Below are 20,301 nucleotides of genomic sequence, written 5' to 3' on the forward strand. Positions count from 1 at the left end.
GTTCCAGCTTAGCGAAGACCTTACCCTCACCAAGGGAATGCAGCAGATGTTGGACAACAGGAACCGGATAAGCATGCTGCTGAAGTGCCTTGTTGATCGTGCACTTGTAGTCAGCGTAGATTCTCACCGACCCGTCTGGCTTGACAGGCGTGATGATGGGGGTTTCCCACTTGGCGTGGTCAACCGGCTCCAAAACTCCTTGGGTTATCGGCTTGTCCAGTTGTTCGTCCACCTTAGCCTTGAGAGCAAAGGGAACCTGGAGTGGCTTTAGCTTGATGGGGGCGACTTGTGGATCAAGGCTAAAGGAGATGGGTGTACCTGTATATTGCCCCAAAGTGCCGTCAAAAACCTCGGCAAAGTCTTTGACCAGACCCTCAGTCTCTGCGTTAGAGATGCAGTTGATGCCGGTGACTTCCAGGCCGAGGGCATCAAACCAGTCGAGCCCTAGGAGGCTTGGCCGCTGACCTTCGACCACTACCAGTCGGAGCAGGCCTGAAAAATCCTTGAAGGCGATCCGGAACCGGCCAACGCCTACCACGGGAATGTCGTTTCCCTGGTAGTCTCTCAGGTGTACGCGGTGAGAGTCGAGTTGCCTTTTGGACACTCTGGGTTCCAGTCTTTTGATGGTGCTCCAAGACATGATGGACAGGGAAGACCCGGTGTCGATCTCCATGTCACATGGAGCTCCTTCAATGAGCACCGTGACATTCAGCTTGCGTCGCGTAGGCAAGTCGGTTTGGCCAATCGTGGTTCCAGACGGGTAGCGGCAGTTGGTGAGAGCGAAACAGCTTTCCTTTGCGGACTGGAGTGAAGTCTTAGACTTGCGAGTCGGTGAAAGGGGGGTGTCAGACGGAGCTGATCGACAGACCTTAGCGATGTGGCCCCTTCTGGAACACTTCCGACAGATGACGTCTCTGAATCGACACTTGGCACAGGAATGGTTGCCTCTACAGCCGGCACATTCTGATTGGCCCTTGGACTTCTTTTGGAACTTCCTGCACCCCCGCTTTGTCTGGTGCACGTCATCGTCTTCACTGGAGGATGCCTCATCACTGCTGGCCTCTTCATGATGCACTGGAACTGGCTTCCTAGCAAGAGGCAGGCTGCTGGGTGAGAACTTCATAGAATCATAGAATCATAGAGTTGGAAGAGACCACAAGGGCCATCGAGTCCAACCCCCTGCCAAGCAGGAAACACCATCAGAGCACTCCTGACATATGGTTGTCAAGCCTCTGCTTAAAGACCTCCAAAGAAGGAGACTCCACCACACTCCTTGGCAGCAAATTCCACTGTCGAACAGCTCTTACTGTCAGGAAGTTCTTCCTAATGTTTAGGTGGAATCTTCTTTCTTGTAGTTTGGATCCATTGCTCCGTGTCCTCTTCTCTGGAGCAGCAGAAAACAACCTTTCTCCCTCCTCTATGTGACATCCTTTTATATATTTGAACATGGCTATCATATCACCCCTTAACCTCCTCTTCTCCAGGCTAAACATGCCCAGCTCCCTTAGCCGTTCCTCATAAGGCATCGTTTCCAGGCCTTTGACCATTTTGGTTGCCCTCCTCTGGACACGTTCCAGTTTGTCAGTGTCCTTCTTGAACTGTGGTGCCCAGAACTGGACACAGTACTCCAGGTGAGGTCTGACCAGAGCAGAATACAGTGGCACTATTACTTCCCTTGATCTAGATGCTATACTCCTATTGATGCAGCCCAGAATTGCATTGGCTTTTTTAGCTGCCGCGTCACACTGTTGGCTCATGTCAAGGTTGTGGTCAACCAAGACTCCTAGATCCTTTTCACATGTAGTGCTCTCAAGCCAGGTGTCACCCATCTTGTATTTGTGCCTCTCATTTTTTTTGCCCAAGTGCAATACTTTACATTTCTCCCTGTTAAAATTCATCTTGTTTGTTTTGGCCCAGTTCTCTAATCTGTCAAGGTCGTTTTGAAGTGTGATCCTGTCCTCTGGGGTGTTAGCCACCCTTCCCAGTTTGGTGTCATCTGCAAATTTGATCAGGATGCCCTTGAGTCCATCATCCAAGTCGTTGATAAAGATGTTGAATAAGACCGGGCCCAAGACAGAACCCTGTGGCACCCCACTAGTCACTCTTCTCCAGGATGAAGAGGAACCATTGATGAGCACCCTTTGGGTTCGGTCAGTCAGCCAGTTACAAATCCACTGAGTGGTAGCATAGTCAAGACCGCATTTTACCAGCTTCTTTACAAGAATATCATGGGGCACCTTGTCAAATGCCTTGCTGAAATCAAGGTAGGCTACATCCACTGCGTTCCCTTCATCTACCAGGCTTGTAATTCTGTCAAAAAACGAGATCAGGTTAGTCTGACATGACTTATTTTTCTGAAATCCATGCTGACTATTGGTGATCACAGCATTCCTTTCTAGGTGCTCACAGACTGTTTGCTTAATGATCTGCTCCAGAATCTTCCCTGGTATTGATGTCAGACTGACTGGGCGGTAATTATTTGGGTCCTCTCTTTTCCCCTTTTTGAAAATAGGGACAACATTTGCCCTCCTCCAGTCTGCCGGGACTTCACCTGTTCTCCAGGAATTCTCAAAGATGACTGCCAGTGGTTCTGAAATCACATCTGCCAGTTCTTTTAATACTCTTGGATGCAGTTCATCTGGCCCTGGAGACTTGAATACATCTAGACTAGCCAAGTATTCTTGTACTATCTCCTTAGTTATTCTGGGCTGTGTTTCCTCTGCTGAATCATTTGCTCCAAATTCTTCAGGTCGGGCATTGTTTTCTTTATCGGAGAAGACTGAGGCAAAGAAGGCATTGAGGAGTTCAGCCCTTTCTGTGTCCCCTGTTTGCATTTCACCATCTTCTCCTCTGAGTGACCCTACTGTTTCTTTGTTCTTCCTTTTGCTACGAACATACCCATAAAAGCCTTTTTTGTTGCTTTTAACCTCTCTAGCAAGCCTGAGTTCATTCTGTGCTTTAGCTTTTCTGACTTTGTGTCTACACGTGCTGGCTATTTGTTTGAATTCCTCTTTGGTGGTTTCCCCCCTTTTCCATTTTTTGTACACATCCTTTTTTAATCTTAACTCAGTTAAAAGTTCTTTAGATAGCCACTTCCCAGTTGGGCTTTGCAGTGAGGTGCTGCTTCTGCAAAACCCAGAACAAGGGCAAAGCCACTGTCTTCCCTGAATTCTAAGCATGTGATTTGTGTCCCATGAAATGGAGGGTTAATAGCAGCCATGACTAATGAAGCAATGGTGATGATGTGTGACTGTGGCAACTGCTGCACCACTACTATGGCACGATCTATATGCGTGCAGCAGCAAGCATATTCTCCTGTAAATATGTAATTATAACTTAGAAGAACCCTGGGTCCTGCAGTCTTTCTAAACAGCAAACACCTTCCCGTGGGTGCTGGGTGGGGAGAGAGGAAACCGTAAGTGGCAGACAGCCATCAGCCCTGCCATCCTAATCAACTTGTCTGGACTCTGTCACAAGCGGCTTATCCTCACTCACTTGGCCACAGTGTCAACGGCTGGTTTGATAGCAAAATAAAAATAGAGGTTGGTTTTATCACACTGGTATGTCCAACCTCTGGACAGTTTCATCCAGCAGCTTCATTTGGCATCCGAGAGGTGATAGCACTGATACTTTCAGGACATTTCCAAAGTAGCACAGAAACTTGGCCAACATGGTCTGTGGGGGCAACTTAACTTTTAAAACTCTGTTTCTTTCAAGATTCCACAAGCAGTTTGCCAGAATTTGGCACCCTAAAGTATTAAAAACTGCTGAGAGTTCTAAAGACCATAATGCAATAATGATTTGTGGATCTCATGAGATTTGTGAGAGAACATAACATAGCGGATAATTTGTGAGACTGCAGCTGCCTCCCTCCCTCCCTGCCACTTCCATGGGTCCATTTACAACCAACTGCCCACAGAGTGTGAAAGTAATATGTACATATCAGCATGTTTGCATTGAGAAGTACAATGCCTATGGACATAAAGGTTGTGTTTGTCTGCAATAGTGAGTAGTGACTCTTCCTTTAAGAACATCTAAGCTAGTGGTGATAACTACGGTACTTCTTGGGGAAGTGACTTCCCAAAGGAATTGGATTCCTTGGGTAAGAAGCTGGAAGTAGACCAGGAAGCATCTAAAATTTTGTCAGTAGAAAATCTGCCTCTGTTTGGATTCCTGCGGAGGGTGGGGTCTTTGCTTTGAGTGAGGCAGTTGACTTTGGATGGCCCCCATGGGCGCCATGCCTTTCTGAGGAGGAAGAGCTGTAAGTCTGATTCATTTCCTCTTGTTCTTCAGTGCTTTCACTGTCGTACTATTGAGGACAAGTTGAACTGTCAAGGAATTACAGAGAGACTAGGCGGGATATGAAGGAAATGGGACCTGCAGGTCTAGAGAGCCAATGTGGTGTAGTAGTTAAGAGCAGTGGACTCGTAATCTGGGGAACCGGGTTCACGTCTCCGCTCCTCCACATGCAGCTGCTGGGTGACCTTGGGCCAGTCACACTTCTCTGAAGTCTCTCAGCCCCACTCACCTCACAGAGTGTTTGTTGTGGGGGAGGAAGGGAAAAGAGAATGTTAGCCGCTTTGAAACTCCTTAGGCTAGAGATAAAGCGGGATATCAAATCCAAACTCCTCCTCCTCCTCTTCTTCTTCTTCTTCTTCTTCTTCTTCTTCTTCTTCTTCTTCTTCTTCTAGTTTACAGCCAGAAAAGCATTTGATGTCTCAGCTTTTGAGAATAGTGGGCCTTAGCACTGTTTCTTCTGCTCCTGCTCCCCAGACCTGCCTACTAGTGCAGTGGCTAGCTAACCCCATGGCAATTGTGCCATGGGGTTGAAATCTGGTGTTTTTATTCCAAGGCTCAAAATGGCTTGTCCCTATTTTTCCAGAGCATGTGGATTTCTTAGCCACCAAAATGTGTAGTCACCCTGGAGACCGGACTCTGCCACGTTGGCCACAGCTTTTGGTATGTGAGAGCAAAGGCCGCATGCGTCTTCTCCTTTGCTTGAGGTTCTGCCTCTGGTGTTTGATGTGAGGCAAATGGGCCAGGAAGGAAGGCTCCATTTCGCCTGTTATCCTATGCACAAGAGAGAGTTTTAGTGCGCTCCCTGGCAGCTGATAATGTTGCAGTCAAGCTGGAAAGCCCAAGCATGTATGCTCTAATTCGAAAATAACCTAAAATATTAAAAGGCAGATACCTGATCCACACAGTGTCAGGGAGGACTTCAGTTCTAAGAGTAACTGAGATGGCAGCTGCTGCTTTGTTGCGTTCTCTCCCCCTGCCCGGTTGGTGCTTGGGGTACACTGGCTGTACACGTTCTCTGCTGCTGATATGGGAGATGCCAGTGGCTATTGCTGTTGAGTGTCAGCAAGAGGATGGTGCTGAATGTGCTATCAGGGTGTGTTTTTTTTCTCCCTGTCAGGATACCAACACCAAAGTAATTTGCCTGAGGTTCTGAGCTTGGGTTACATGGTGTCTGAACATCTTGAGCTTTCAGAGTCACTTTGCTTTTGTGATGAAGCAACTATTCTGTGTTTACAAATGCCATGACAGCAAGCCATGTTGGGAATCTCAGGTGAGATACACTTACAGTGAAGTTGCTCCCAGTTTGCACACTCATTCAAGGAATAACAATTTCAGGTTTATTCCAAATCTATTAAATATTTAGGTATGTTAATGTCAAGAGATGAAACACAGTTAGTTACAGTTCATATGAATAAATTAATAAAAGAGGCTTCTTCAGATATCGATAGGTGGGAGTCATTGAACCTTACCCTTTGGGCGAATGCTCTCAAAAGAATATTATTCCCAGATTCATTTATATCTTGATAGGACATATTTTCAAAAGATAAACTCATTGTTCAGTGAAATGCCTTTGGGGCTCAGCAGCACCAAGAATATCCTTGCAGAGAATGCAGCTACAAATTAAAGAAGGCGGTTTTCACAAATTTGGAATTATATAATTATGTTTACCTACTGTCAAGTACTAAATATTGGAATTCCACTGTTGGCCATAATTTTCCAATGTGGGCAACGCTAGAATATATGTACATAGCACCTTTGGTTGGTTGGACAATACTAGGATTAAAATATCTGAAATGTCAGGGGACTCTGGAAATAATTAAATCACAGAAGAATATGGAATACATTGGCTAATAAAAACAAATTTGTTCCATTTTTACATGCTAAACTTACCCTGTGGGGAAACCCCACACTAAGAATTGCAGAAAAAAGATGGTGATATGGCAAAATTGGATGGAAGAAGGTGTACTGACATTGGACCAACTGATAGATGAGGAAGATGAATTTTATGCTTTCTGTTTTAAGACAAAAATATCATCTATCAGATGCAGCCCAATGACAATATCTTCAAGTACAACATCTCCTAACAAGTGTGTTTGAGCCATCACCCCTTTCAGCTTCTGAGACACCTGAAATATTGGAGCAATCGGACAACTATTCAAAAATAAAAAGCCAGCAGTTACTTTTTATAGATATCTATTAACAATACACAAGTTCAATATGCAGACTGCAGGAGATGATTGGAATAAAGAATTGGAATTTTCAATATTACTCAGACAGTAGGAAAATGTTTTAGCTTCAATATCCAAGGTGTCATTAGATTTAAAATTAAGACTAATACATCAGAAAATAATATTTAGAGTTTATTGGTTGTATAAAAAAGGGATAGCTAAGATAGCTAAGTGTTGGAGATGTGGCAAGGACAATGCCTCTCTGAAACACATGTTTGTACAGTGCTCTTTACTTAACAAGTTCTAGGAGAGAATGCTGAACTGTGTAACTATGACTATGCAGAAAAAGTTAAATCTTTCAGTGGAGAATATTTTATTGAACTATATACCTGCTCTATGGAAATTTTCAACGGGACAATGGAAATGGATTTTCTGTGCCCGAAAGGTGGCCAAGAGATTGAGGAATTGGAAAAATGAAGCTTTGATATCATTCAGTCCATGGACTGATGATATGACATCACTGACAATTTATGAACAGACTGCTGACAGGTGCATAAATAAATATGGATAAATACGATAACATTTGGAATGAGTTTATAAAAAATGCAGTAGGCATATTTACATAAGCACTAGGACAATAACACTATTGTTATAGACCTAGTGGTGGGAGGAAAAAATCCTTAAATAAGAGACACGGGGGAATGATTAATGGACTTCAATGTCTGTACACTAATGCACAAAGCATGGGAAATAAACAAGATGAGCTTGAGCTCTTGGTACCGCAAACTAAATATGACATAATAGGCATCATTGAAACCTGGTGGGATAAGTCCCACGATTGGAATGTAATAATGGAAGGATACAATGTATTTCAGAGAAACAGACCAGACAAGAAAGGAGGAGGAGTGGCGTTATATGTCAGGGATGTGTATACCTGTGAAGAGATCCAAGATTTAGAACCTCAAAGCCAAAGTGAGAGCATTTGGGTCAAAATTAAGGGAGAGAAGAATAACAGTGACCTCATTGTGGGAGTTTACTATAGATCCCCAAGCCAAACGGAGGACATAGATGATGCCTTCCTGGAACAGATGGCCAAGCATGCAAAAGGAAGGGAGATAGTAGTAATGGGGGGACTTCAATTACCCGGATATTTGTTGGATGTCAAACTCAGCCAAGAGCATAAGGTCAAACAGATTCCTCACTGGCCTTGCAGACAACTTCATTGTCCAGAAAGTGGGAGAAGCAACAAGAGGAACAGCCATTTTAGATCTGGTCCTAACCAATGTTGATGACCTGGTTAGTAGGGTAGAAGTGGAAGGATCATTAGGCGTGAGTGATCATGCTCTTCTGAAGTTTACTATAGAGCGGAAAGGAGCAGCCAAGCATACTAGGACTCAATTTCTTGACTTTAAGAAAGCCGACTTCATAAAACTTAGGGAAGTGCTGGGTGAGATCCCATGGACAGTAATACTAAAAGGAAAGGGAGTTCATGATGGCTGGGAGTTTCTTAAGAGGGAGATAGTAAAAGCACAACTTCAGGCAATACCAATGAGACGGAAACATGGAAGCCTAAAGAAGCCAGGGTGGCTATCTAAAGAACTTTTAACTGAGTTAAGATTAAAAAAGGATGTGTACAAAAAATGGAAAAGGGGGGAAACCACCAAAGAGGAATTCAAACAAATAGCCAGCACGTGTAGACACAAAGTCAGAAAAGCTAAAGCACAGAATGAACTCAGGCTTGCTAGAGAGGTTAAAAGCAACAAAAAAGGCTTTTATGGGTATGTTTGTAGCAAAAGGAAGAACAAAGAAACAGTGGGGTCACTCAGAGGAGAAGATGGTGAAATGCAAACAGGGGACACAGAAAGGGCTGAACTCCTCAATGCCTTCTTTGCCTCAGTCTTCTCCAATAATGAAAACAATGCCCGACCTGAAGAATTTGGAGCAAATGATTCAGCAGAGGAAACACAGCCCAGAATAACTAAGGAGATAGTACAAGAATACTTGGCTAGTTTAGATGTATTCAAGTCTCCAGGGCCAGATGAACTGCATCCAAGAGTATTAAAAGACCTGGCAGATGTGATCTCAGAACCACTGGCAGTCATCTTTGAGAATTCCTGGAGAACAGGCGAAGTCCCGGCAGACTGGAGGAGGGCAAATGTTGTCCCTATTTTCAAAAAGGGGGAAAGAGAGGACCCAAAAAATTACCGCCCAGTCAGTCTGACATCAATACCAGGGAAGATTCTGGAGCAGATCATTAAGCAAACAGTCTGTGAGCACCTAGAAAGGAATGCTGTGATCACCAATTGTCAGCATGGATTTCTGAAAAATAAGTCATGTCAGACCAACCTGATCTCGTTTTTTGACAGAATTACAAGCCTGGTAGATGAAGGGAACGCAGTGGATGTAGCCTACCTTGATTTCAGCAAGGCATTTGACAAGGTGCTCCATGATATTCTTGTAAAGAAGCTGGTAAAATGCGGTCTTGACTATGCTACCACTCAGTGGATTTGTAACTGGCTGGCTGACCGAACCCAAAGGGTGCTCATCAATGGTTCCTCTTCATCCTGGAGAAGAGTGACTAGTGGGGTGCCACAGGGTTCTGTCTTGGGCCCGGTCTTATTCAACATCTTTATCAACGACTTGGATGATGGACTCAAGGGCATCCTAATCAAATTTGCAGATGACACCAAACTGGGAGGGGTGGCTAACACCCCAGAGGACAGGATCACACTTCAAAATGACCTTGACAGATTGGAGAACTGGGCCAAAACAAACAAGATGAATTTTAACAGGGAGAAATGTAAAGTATTGCACTTGGGCAAAAAAAATGAGAGGCACAAATACAAGATGGGTGACACCTGGCTTGAGAGTAGTACATGGGAAAAGGATCTAGGAGTCTTGGTTGACCACAAACTTGACATGAGCCAACAGTGTGACGCGGCAGCTAAAAAAGCCAATGCAATTCTGGGCTGCATCAATAGGAGTATAGCATCTAGATCAAGGGAAGTAATAGTGCCACTGTATTCTGCTCTGGTCAGACCTCACCTGGAGTACTGTGTCCAGTTCTGGGCGCCACAGTTCAAGAAGGACACTGACAAACTGGAACGTGTCCAGAGGAGGGCAACCAAAATGGTCAAAGGCCTGGAAACGATGCCTTATGAGGAACGGCTAAGGGAGCTGGGCATGTTTAGCCTGGAGAAGAGGAGGTTAAGGGGTGATATGATAGCCATGTTCAAATATATAAAAGGATGTCACATAGAGGAGGAAGAAAGGTTGTTTTCTGCTGCTCCAGAGAAGCAGACACGGAGCAATGGATCCAAACTGCAGGAAAGAAGATTCCACCTAAACATTAGGAAGAACTTCCTGACAGTAAGAGCTGTTTGACAGTGGAATTTGCTGCCAAGGAGTGTGGTGGAGTCTCCTTCTTTGGAGGTCTTTAAGCAGAGGCTTGACAACCATATGTCAGGAGATCTATGATGGTGTTTCCTGCTTGGCAGGGGGTTGGACCCGATGGCCCTTGTGGTCTCTTCCAACTCTATGATTCTATGTTTCTAGTTTTTACTGTTGCAGAAGATAAGGCTTAGTAAAACTGTTCTGGACGTGGATCTATACAACTTGTAGGCTTTTGCAGATACAGATATATATATCAATACATACAATTGCAACGTATCTCCATTGCTCCAGATAAACTCCAGCAATGCTTGACAACTAACACCAACAGACGGATGACTCATAGACTAACAAACATTACTGAATTGACATACATTAATCACAGATATAGTTGGGGCACTGGGCTGTTAGCAAAGCAACTGGAATGGCTAATCTTTCACATCCATGGGGTGATTTACACTTATGAAGGAAAGCAATCCCGTCTCATGTCCAGTTATTCCAACAAGGCATTGCAAGCAAAAGCAATTTAAGAATTTCCAAAAAGGAAGGGGTTGAACTTGAAAACAGAGAGATTCTTTTCAGTGATCTAGGATTCACCCCAATATCTTAACTGACTTGAACACAAACTTGAATTAAACCTGTGCAAGTCAAATACTGGTTTAACAGTGAATGAGTTTCTTTTAGTCTTAAGGTGCTTCAGTCCCCAAGAGAGAAAGGAAGAAAGGGGGTTCATATTATTTTTTTCTGAGACGCTATTGCAGCAGCAGCAAGAGGAATAGAGGATAGAGGGTTCTTCAACTGGTACAGTGGTACCTCTGGTTACAAACTTAATTTGTTCCGGAGGTCCGTTCTTAACCTGAAACTGTTCTTAACCTGAGGTACCACTTTGCCCAATGGAGCCTCCTGCTGCCACTGCACCACCACCGCGCAATTTCTGTTCTCATCCTGGGTCAAAGTTCTTAACCCGAGGTACTACTTCCAGGTTAGTGGAGTCTGTAACCCAAAGTGTTTGTAACCTGAGGTGTTTGTAACCCAAGGTACCACTGTAATTCTGTCTATTTTTCAACTGCCTAGGTAGAGGACTGTCCACTGGGACAGCATCCAGCAACTGGGTCCTGGAAGCAGTGTAGGATTGAAGGGCATTACAACACTTTTCTAGCTACCCATTCCTTGTGGTTGTCCCCATGGAGAGCTCTGGAAAGAAAGGTGTGACTTCTCTCCCACATGCTTGGCTCTTACAAGAGGTGCAAAAAGTCCACAGAGAGAAATGGTCCTCCTTTTCTCTCTCTTGTTCTCCATGTTTGCTCTTGCATCTCAGCAGGAGAAACACAAAAGATGTCTCCTCTCTCAAAGTGAGGTTGAAGAAGAAAGAAGGAAGTGAGGCCCTTATCCCTAAGAGTATCCGTCTAGACTGGAGGGAAGGTCAGCCCAGGTTAGGTCAGAAAGGTCAGTCTAGGAAACTTGGCAGTTCCTCTTTCTATCTGCTCTGTCCTAGGCAGACACACCAGCCTCCAGTGCAAGCTGAGTTGCATCCCAGTCTGGGGGGAGCATCTCATGCCTTTTCAAGATGAACGGAATCTGGGACAGGAAAAGAGGGCAAAGGGTTCACCCCTCCTGGCAGTATCCAAATTGCCCTCCCTGCCTCTTCTGCACATGAATTTGCCTTGCCTTGCTATGCATTTTGCTATGCAGATGCAAGGCTTCTGTCAGGATCCTGCAGCCCTCCTGCCTCCTCTGAGGTGGGAAGTGCTTGCCTGGCTTGGGGAATGAAGTGGGAAGGCTCTTGGACCCTCCCAGAGCATTTCGCCTCCCTTCCTAAGCCAGGCAGAAGCTTCCTGGGCTTTGGGAAGAAGGCACAGGGCTCTGGTTTAGGGAAAGAAAAAGGTCTCTGAACTGCGTTCTGGAGCGTTCTGCCAGAAAAAAGCGCTGGGTGTGGTGTTTGGCATGGGGAGCCAGTTTGTAGGTATCTGAAAGTTCATATTTTGATTACATGTTTTCTTGTTTCTCTGCTGTGCAGCTGAGAAAGTAACTTCGTTGGGAAAGGACTGGCACAAGTTCTGTTTGAAATGTGAGCGCTGCAACAAGACCTTGACTCCTGGTGGGCATGCTGAGGTAAGAGTCCCACTGCATTGGGGTAGTTTCTGGGAGTGCTTGCCTTTGATCTGTTAACTGGGTGGACATATTTTAGCCAATAGCCTCTCTTCTGAATTCTGCCAACAAAGTGTTTACCCTCAAGATGTTTGGGGCAATTGTAGTGTCATTCAGGATAAGGTGTTCCAGCTCTTCACTGTCACAGTTACCCAGAGGAACAATTGGGGCAGCACCTCCCAGTCTGTGAGGCTGCAGCGCAGTAGGCGCTTTCCAGTTCACAGGGTTGTGTGGGATTTGTTGCATGTTAAGATGGGATTCCAATTTCACTTATAATTACTCCATTTGAATCTGGAGGGTGGTTCCTCTTGTTGTTCCTTCTAAAAACTAAATAAGGAGGTTAAATCATACCTTAGACAATACCTTGATTAATTATAAAAATATTTCTACCTTGAACACTGTATCCATACATGGGGATACAAGGGCAGTTCACAATTCCAGTATAAACAATAAAATCATCAAAATAATTACAACATCTTAATAAACAACAAAGCAGCAGCAGCAAAAACAAATTGTTAGAGCAGCCACAGAGTAGAGCATTTAAATCACCTAGCATTCCATTAAAGTGCAAGGCAAAACAAATGCATTGGCCTCCAGTGGCACCTTCTGCAGGCTGGGTGCCTGCAGGCTGGGTGCAATTGAGAAGTAGGCCGCACTGTGGGTGGGCATAGAGCAGAACAGGCACGGAGTGCAATAAGCCTCATCCCACAAGCATGGTTTGCCGTGTTTAGCTTTACTGGGCAGTGTAAAGACAAAAAACCCTGAGAGTGGCTGACTATAGAGGAGGGAAGTAGGATGTTGTAGAGTCCTTGGGCCTCCCCCATTGCGTGGGGCCCCAGGTGCTGCCCAGCCAGTTCCCTCCCTCAAGGCTGCTGCTCCAAAGTGCTTGGCATATGCTCCTAAGCCTAGACTTCGAGTCATTGTAAATTGTTGGAAGGTGACTTCTACTCTTCCTTCCCTCTTGGGAACCAGAAATTATTATTGCTTCAGCTCTTCTGCTCCTGGCCTAGGGGCACTTTGCCTCCGTCAGCTCAAGCAAACACCATTTATTCCCCAATTAATGTTGTAGAGAGAGCAGAAGGAAAGTGTATCTGGGTACTGTATCAAGTGTGCCCACATAGAGAGCTATAGGTAGGAATCATCTGCTTTCAATGCATGAGGTTCCCCATTATGTGAAATCTGAGAAAAGTGACTCACCCGAGAAGCACTTTCTCTCTGAAGGTGTGTCTTAGCCAGCACACTGGAGTGCTTCCAGGGAGATGGAATGTTTCTTCCTGATTGCACCATGTCCCACACTTGGAGGAGTCACACCCAGCAATTTTCTTTCCATGCTTCATGTGGTGGGTGACCTTCTCTCTTGTCTGCTAACTGATGACAAGCCTGCTGTTGCTACTGGAAGGTGGAAGGATGTTTTCTCAAGCTGTATTTGCTTTTCCTTCTATGGAAGTACAAGCAGTGCATTCCTCGCATTAAGGGAGAAATATGTTCATGCCTTATCACCATTTCCTCTCACAAATTGACTCCTGTTGACAGTTAAGTGCAGATACTGCCAATATTGTTTGCTATGCCTGTGATGTTCATGCTAGAGCAACACGGCACATTTACGTAGGTACTAGAGCACTGAATGAAACCTAATGAACAACTAAACATGCAATACCTGAATACATCCTCATACATATGCATCTCAAAACCTCAATATAAACAAGTATAGACACGTTCCTCCTAGTTTTCTATGTGGAAATATGATACTCCTGTCACTAAAAATTGTGGATGATTGACAAATTCTCTTCTTCCATTTGTTATAAGCATATGAAAACATACATGTAACATCTGAAAAGGCCCATGTCAAAAAATTGCTGCTTTACAGCATAATCTGTTATTGCTGAATTATTTGCTTTGTTCATCTGTTTATAAAACTTAATAAACACAGTTTAAAAAAGAGAGGAACAGGAAAGGTGCTGGTTTGCTGAAAGGTTATTCTGGTGCCCCAGGGCGATGAGGAGGCAGGGAGAGAACAAGCCCCTTTCTTCTTGCTGCAAGCTGCTGCTACTGCTGCTTGCCAGATGAGTAAAAGGAAGGATATTTGGCAGCTGGTGCAGATGGCTTTGGTAGGCCTGCCATATGAAAGACGGCGCTTTGTCCTGGATCTTAGGCAAGTCAATCAGATTTTTTGCCAGCTCAGATTTTGATGTGAGCTGGATAATTCAGTTGACTTCAAAAGCTTGCACTTGATATTTGATATTTTGATTTGATTTTTTAAAAAATGCATTATTGGTTTTTTTAAAAAAACTACACAACACAAAGTACTGGTAATCAACAGAAAGAAAAAAATAAACAAACATTCATTCCATAATTAGCGCTTGTTGTAGGTAAGTTTGTAGTTGGTTTCCACATGACCTCTGGTCCCTGCACTGGGGTTCCCAAATTACGTTCTTTTTCCTACACACTAAGCTTTATCTCTTCTAGGTTATTTTGATAACATTGCTTTTATAAAGTTCTCTTGTTACACGCAGAAAGTCAATCCAGACCTGCCAACGGATTTATGTTTTTGCAATGTTCTTTTAAATAAACTGTACACATCCCACTCTCTATTAAATTTTTGATCAGTGACATCTCAAAACCTTGCTGATAGTCTGGCTAGTTCTGCATATTCTTGCATTTTGTTTTGCCAGTATAGCTTGGATGGGATAGCATCTCCTTTCCAACCCTTTGCAATTAAAATTCTAGCTGCTACTGTAGCATACATGAAAATTATCCTAAATTTGTTTGGAATTTAGTTGTTCATTGTTCCTAGCAGGAAGGCTTCAGGCATCTTGGGGAAAGAACATTTTTTTTTATGTTTGTTGTAAATTATCTCCCAAAATTCTCTAATTCAGGGGTCGGCAAACTATGGTCCGGGGGCTGGATGCGGCCCACCAGGCTGGTAAATCCGGCCCATGGACCCTGCCGCCCGCTCGGTCGGTCCTCACGCTGAGCTAAACCGGTGCGGCGTTTCATTGAAAACACGAACACCTTTCCGTGCACGAGGACTGACTTCCGCAACGCTGGCACAGCTTTGGATTGGCTGCAGGAAGCTCCTGCAGCCATTCCGAAGCCTCGCCGCCCGCGCGCTGAGGTAAACCTGGCATTGTGACGGGTGCATTGTGACGGGCGCATCACGGCTAGGCGCTGCTGCTGGTGGTGCACTCAGTGGCTGCGCTGGAGCAGCTTGAGGGCGAGCTGTGCGCGGCCTGCCCGCCAACCTGGCCTCAGACGACGGGCTGCAGGATATGGTGCACGCCGCCTGGGAGCTCCGGCTTGTCAAGAACGCCTGTGAGTGGGCAGCGCCGAGACGCGCTCCTGAGCGCATGCAGAGTGCGTTCCTCCTCCAAGTCTGGAGGCAGCTGTGGGACCGGCTTGCAGGGTATTTATATTTTTCAAAATACAGTCTGGCTCCCCACAAGATCTCAGGGACGGTAGACTGGCCCCCTGATGAAAAAGTTTGCTGATGCCTGCTCTAACTCTTTTACCGTTTCCCCACATGTGGATTATTGTGCCTTCTGCCTCCCTGCATTTCCAACAGGTGTTTGGCCTACATTTAAACATTCTGGCCAGTTTGACAGGTGTTAAATACCACCTGTAGAGCGTTTTCATGCAATTTTCTTTTAAATCATAACATGCAGTGAATTTTAAATTTTCCCTCCCAAGCTTCTCCCATGATTCCATTTGGATATTATAGCCAAAGTCCCTAGCCCACTGCACTATTACGGATTTTACTTCTTCCTCCTTGTCCTCCCAGTCAAGGAGAAGCTTATACATTTTAGAGAATAAAGGTAAAGGTAAAGGGACCCCTGACCATTAGGTCCAGTCGTGACCGACTCTGGGGTTGTGGCGCTCATCTCGCTTTATTGGCCGAGGGAGCCGGCGTACAGCTTCCGGGTCACGTGTCCAGCATGACTAAGCCACGTTAGCGAAGTTCGTAACCCTAGGCATTTGTAACCCGAGGTACCACTGTATAATGATTTCCTAATCACATGGTTTAAGAAACCTTTATGCACTTTGGCCTTCTCATAACCTAGATAAGCATGCCAGCCGTATCTATTATTAAAACCCTTCTAGGTCCAGTCTTTTTAAATGTCATCCACTCCTGTATCCTGGAAAGGCAAGCTGCTTCATGAGACAGTTTCAGATCCGGTACTGCAAACCCTCCCCTTTCATTTATATTGATTAATAATTTGTGCTTTATACTAGGTTTTCTGCCAGTCCAATATTATTATTATTATTGTTATTATTATTATTATTATTATTATTATTATTATTATTATTATTTATACCCCGCCCTCCCCAGCCAAGGCCGGGCTCAGGGCAGCTAACAAGCAATAATAAAAACAAGTTGAATGAATACAACTTAAAAACAAGATTAAAATACAACATTAAAATATTGAAACATTAAAATATTAAAATGCACCCTCATCATAGGAGGAGAAAGGAAAAAGAAAGAGGGGGAGGGAATCAAATTGGCTCCAAGCCAAAGGCCAGGCGGAACAACTCTGTCTTACAGGCCCTGCGGAAAGAAATCAGATCCTGCAGGGCCCTGGTCTCATGAGGCAGAGCGTTCCACCAGGCCGGAGCCAGTGTTGAAAAGGCCCTGCCTCTGGTTGAAGCTAATCTAACATCCTTAGGGCCCGGGACCACTAAGGTGTTGCTATTTATGGACCTTGAGGTCCTCCATGGGGCATACCAGGAGAGGCGATCCCATAGGTACGAGGGTCCAAGGCCGTGAAGGGCTTTAAAGCTCAAAAGCAGCACCTTAAATCTGACCCTGTACTCCACCGGGAGCCAGTGCAGCTGGAAAAGCACTGGGTGAATATGCTCCCATGGCAGAGACCCCGTGAGGAGCCTCGCTGCAGCATTGTGCACCCGCTGGAGTTTCTGGGTCAGCTTCAAGGGCAGCCCCACGTAGAGCAAATTATAGTAGTCAAGCCTGGAGGTGACGGTTGCATGGATCACTGTGGCCAGGTCAGGGAATAATAAATCTTAATATATCCTTCTGGCAATCTTTGAAGCAGCTTGCTGTTCCTATAACCGGGATGAGTTGAAACAAAAAGATCATTTTTGGAAGCACACTCATTTTTATCGTGGAAATTCTTCCCCAAAAGGAGATATTTAGCCTATTCCAGATTTCCAGTTTGTTTTTTATCTCCTTCCAGGTACTGGCTTAATTAGCCTGAAATAAATTGATGTTCTTCACTGTGAGCCATATGCCCAGATATTTAACTTTTTTGCTAATTTCTGGGTCACAGAACTCGTGTATTTCACTTTTTTCCTGGGCTTCCATATTTTTTGACCAATAATTTGACTCGAACTGAAGGATACCAGTCTCCCAGCCGCTTGTTGGCTTTTGCCACACTAGATTTTACTCTGAATATTTTTTCAGTTCCCTTAAGTATTTTGCCTTCTTGTAGCTCTAACCACTTGGCTAGCTCCTTAATAATTTGCTCATCTATACAGTGGTACCTCGCAAGACGAAAAACGCGCAAGACGAAAGAGTTTTTCGTTTCGTGAGTTGCTTCGCAAGATGAATTTCCCTATGGGCTTGCTGCGCAAGACGAAAACGTCTTGCGAGTTCTTGCGAGTTTGTTTCCTTTTTCTTAAAACCGTTAATACCATTAATAGCCGTGCTTCGCAAGACGAAAAATCCGCAAGACGAAGAAACTCGCAGAACGAATTAATTTCGTCTTGCGAGGCTCCCTTTATGATTTAGTGATTTATCAGCCTTCAGTGAACAATTGTTTGAAACTAATAATCTTTTCTTAACACTGGCTAATCTAACAGTTGCAATTTCTGTCTTAGCACGATGGAAAGCCGTATTGTCACAAACCCTGTTACGCAACATTATTTGGACCAAAAGGTAGGTTTCTCTTTCCGGGTGGTTTGACCGTTTCAACTCCAGACACAAATGCTGATATCTCTCTCTCTCTCTCTCTCTCTCTCTCTCTCTCTCTCTCTCTCTCTTACCTTCTCATCACCAAAGCCAACTAGAGACATCACTTTTGAGTTTATATAATGTCTGTCTTCACATATCTCTGGTGTGGCACACCTTGTGGTTTGAGGTGTGCTCTATTTTAAATAATAATAATAATAATAATAATAATAATAATAATAATAATAATAAATTTTATTTATATCCCGCCCACCCCAGCCGAAGCCGGGCTCAGGGCGGCTAACAACAATAAAACAGTACAAAAGTACAGCACAAACAACACTCTAAAACCATTCATTATAATAAATTATAAATTATATCATAAATTATAAATTAATTCAATAGGAGCAACTTTGAGCAGAGCAAAACATTACATGTAAACTTGTGGAACAGAGAAGTGCTGAGGTGGATGTTCCACTCTTTCCCTGCTACAACTACCCAAGTCCTATTCCCCCACCCCCAGTGTTTCTGCCTCATGAATGAAATAAGAAGTGAAAAATACTGCATGCTTTTGATTATTATCCCAGAGGCAAGGATGCTCTTAAGACAATGCCTAAACCAGCCTCCTTAATAACGACGTGGTCTGGCCCTCAGGCAACTCCTCCCCGTGCCTGGGATCACTGGGATCAGGTGTCCCAGTGCAACCCCCGTAGTGGAACCAGCTCTAGCCATTGTGTTGGCTAGGACCCACTCCCAAGGCAGCTCTGACCTTCTCCCCTTAAAAACAGATTAACTTATACAAACTACAAAATAAACCAATAGGAAATAATGAAAACATGAAATGCATGTTAACATCATCAACCTTTTATTCGACCGTCAGTCAGAAAAAAGTACATTTGTCAATACACAGTTAAAACATCCAGGAAGATTTTAGAACTTAGCCAACACTAAAATGGGCTAAACAGATAGCCCCATATCAATACAGTCAATTATAGTCTTGCGACGCTTAAAAGCTAAAAAAAGAAATTTGGCCACCAAGGAAGGTATAGCTCTAGTGACATTATTCAGCAAGTGTAAAACCTGGTTTTCTCCGGGTAGGAAGCTAAATTGACATAGGAGTGGGTCTATAAAATTTTGTCTAAGCTCTGCATAAGAAGGGCAAGTCAAGAGAATGTGTTCGGTGGACTCAACCACACCCATGGCACAATGACAGGTTCTCTGGGCGTATGGTACTCCCCTGTACCTTCCCCACAATATCGCAGAGTCAAGGACATTTAATCTAGCCGCTGTAAGAAGTCTGCGGTATTCCACATAGTGGATTTCTGCAAGGTAGGGGGCTGGTATGGTCCGATAAATCTGGTCCCCTAGGAACATCCCTGGTTTTACCTGGGCTATGTCCTCTTGTCTGGCAACGTCACTCAGTCTCCGGGAGATCACAGCTCTAGCTTGATTGTACGTCATAGACTCAAAGTAAAGGTGAGACAATCCGCAGGATTGAACCTCGTTAATGACCTCCCTTTCCCACGATGATTGGAAATCGTCCCTCAATATCAAGGGGGCAATACCCACTGGTTTAAAACAAAGCTTGAGCCATAGCCAGAGCTTTGTCTTCAAGGCCACATACCGTAGAGCTTGCCAGCCGACCTCTAATCTCATAACCACACCCACTACCGAGGGGGGAATCCTGAGGATGGCTCTAAGGAATCGCGTTTGGATAGAATCCAGTTTCAAAAAATCCCTACGGGAGCCTAAAGAGATGCCCACCAAAAGAAGGGGGAGGACTTTCATTTGAAAGAGTCTCAAAGCTATCTTCACTGATTGAGCCTGATTCTTAGCATATAGAGATCTAATCTGGGTGGCTGCTTTAGATGCATTAGTTGTTATATAGTCTCTATGGGCCAGAAAAGACCTATTTAACCGTATTACTTGTCCCAGATATTTAAAGCAGTTAACCTGCTCTGGGGGATCCCATTCATCGACCATCGATGGAGTCTCGGTCGGGCAGAGAAAACCATAATCTTGGTCTTAGCATAGTTGGGTTGGAGCTCATGCTGATCACAGTATTCATGTAGAGCTTGCAACATTCTCCTCAGTCCAATAGGGGATCTGGCAAGAAGTGCGGCATCATCCGCATACAGAAGAACATTCAGAGATCGGCCTGCTAATTTGGGGGGGTGGAAAGCATCATTGGCCATGTGAGTCACCAGTGAGTTAATGTAAAAGCTAAACAATGCTGGGGCCAAGAAATGCATGTTAACATTTGCTGTTAGGGAACTTCCTTGGGTTTAGGAATTGAGCTCTTATGATGAAATCCCCTAACATGTTACTGGATAGTGACAGTATCTGCATTACTAAACTCTGGCTTTCTAAGATAAGGGAACAAGGGAGGCCTTT

The 20,301-nt window shown here is 44.4% G+C and overlaps 1 protein-coding gene across 2 annotated transcripts in view; it reads left to right on the top strand.

The window, feature by feature from the left end:
* Nucleotides 1-20,301, top strand: part of CRIP2 (cysteine rich protein 2) — a 41,332-nt gene that overhangs the window by 12,615 nt on the left and 8,416 nt on the right. For both annotated transcript variants that reach the window (XM_053391021.1, XM_053391022.1), the window contains exons 2-3: nt 11,875-11,969; nt 17,838-17,895. In XM_053391021.1, coding sequence (XP_053246996.1) covers nt 11,875-11,969; nt 17,838-17,895 — 153 coding nt within the window. The remainder of the gene's footprint in view (nt 1-11,874; nt 11,970-17,837; nt 17,896-20,301) is intronic.

Source organism: Podarcis raffonei, chromosome 6 (genome assembly GCF_027172205.1).
Source record: "Podarcis raffonei isolate rPodRaf1 chromosome 6, rPodRaf1.pri, whole genome shotgun sequence".
Taxonomy (NCBI): domain Eukaryota; kingdom Metazoa; phylum Chordata; class Lepidosauria; order Squamata; family Lacertidae; genus Podarcis; species Podarcis raffonei.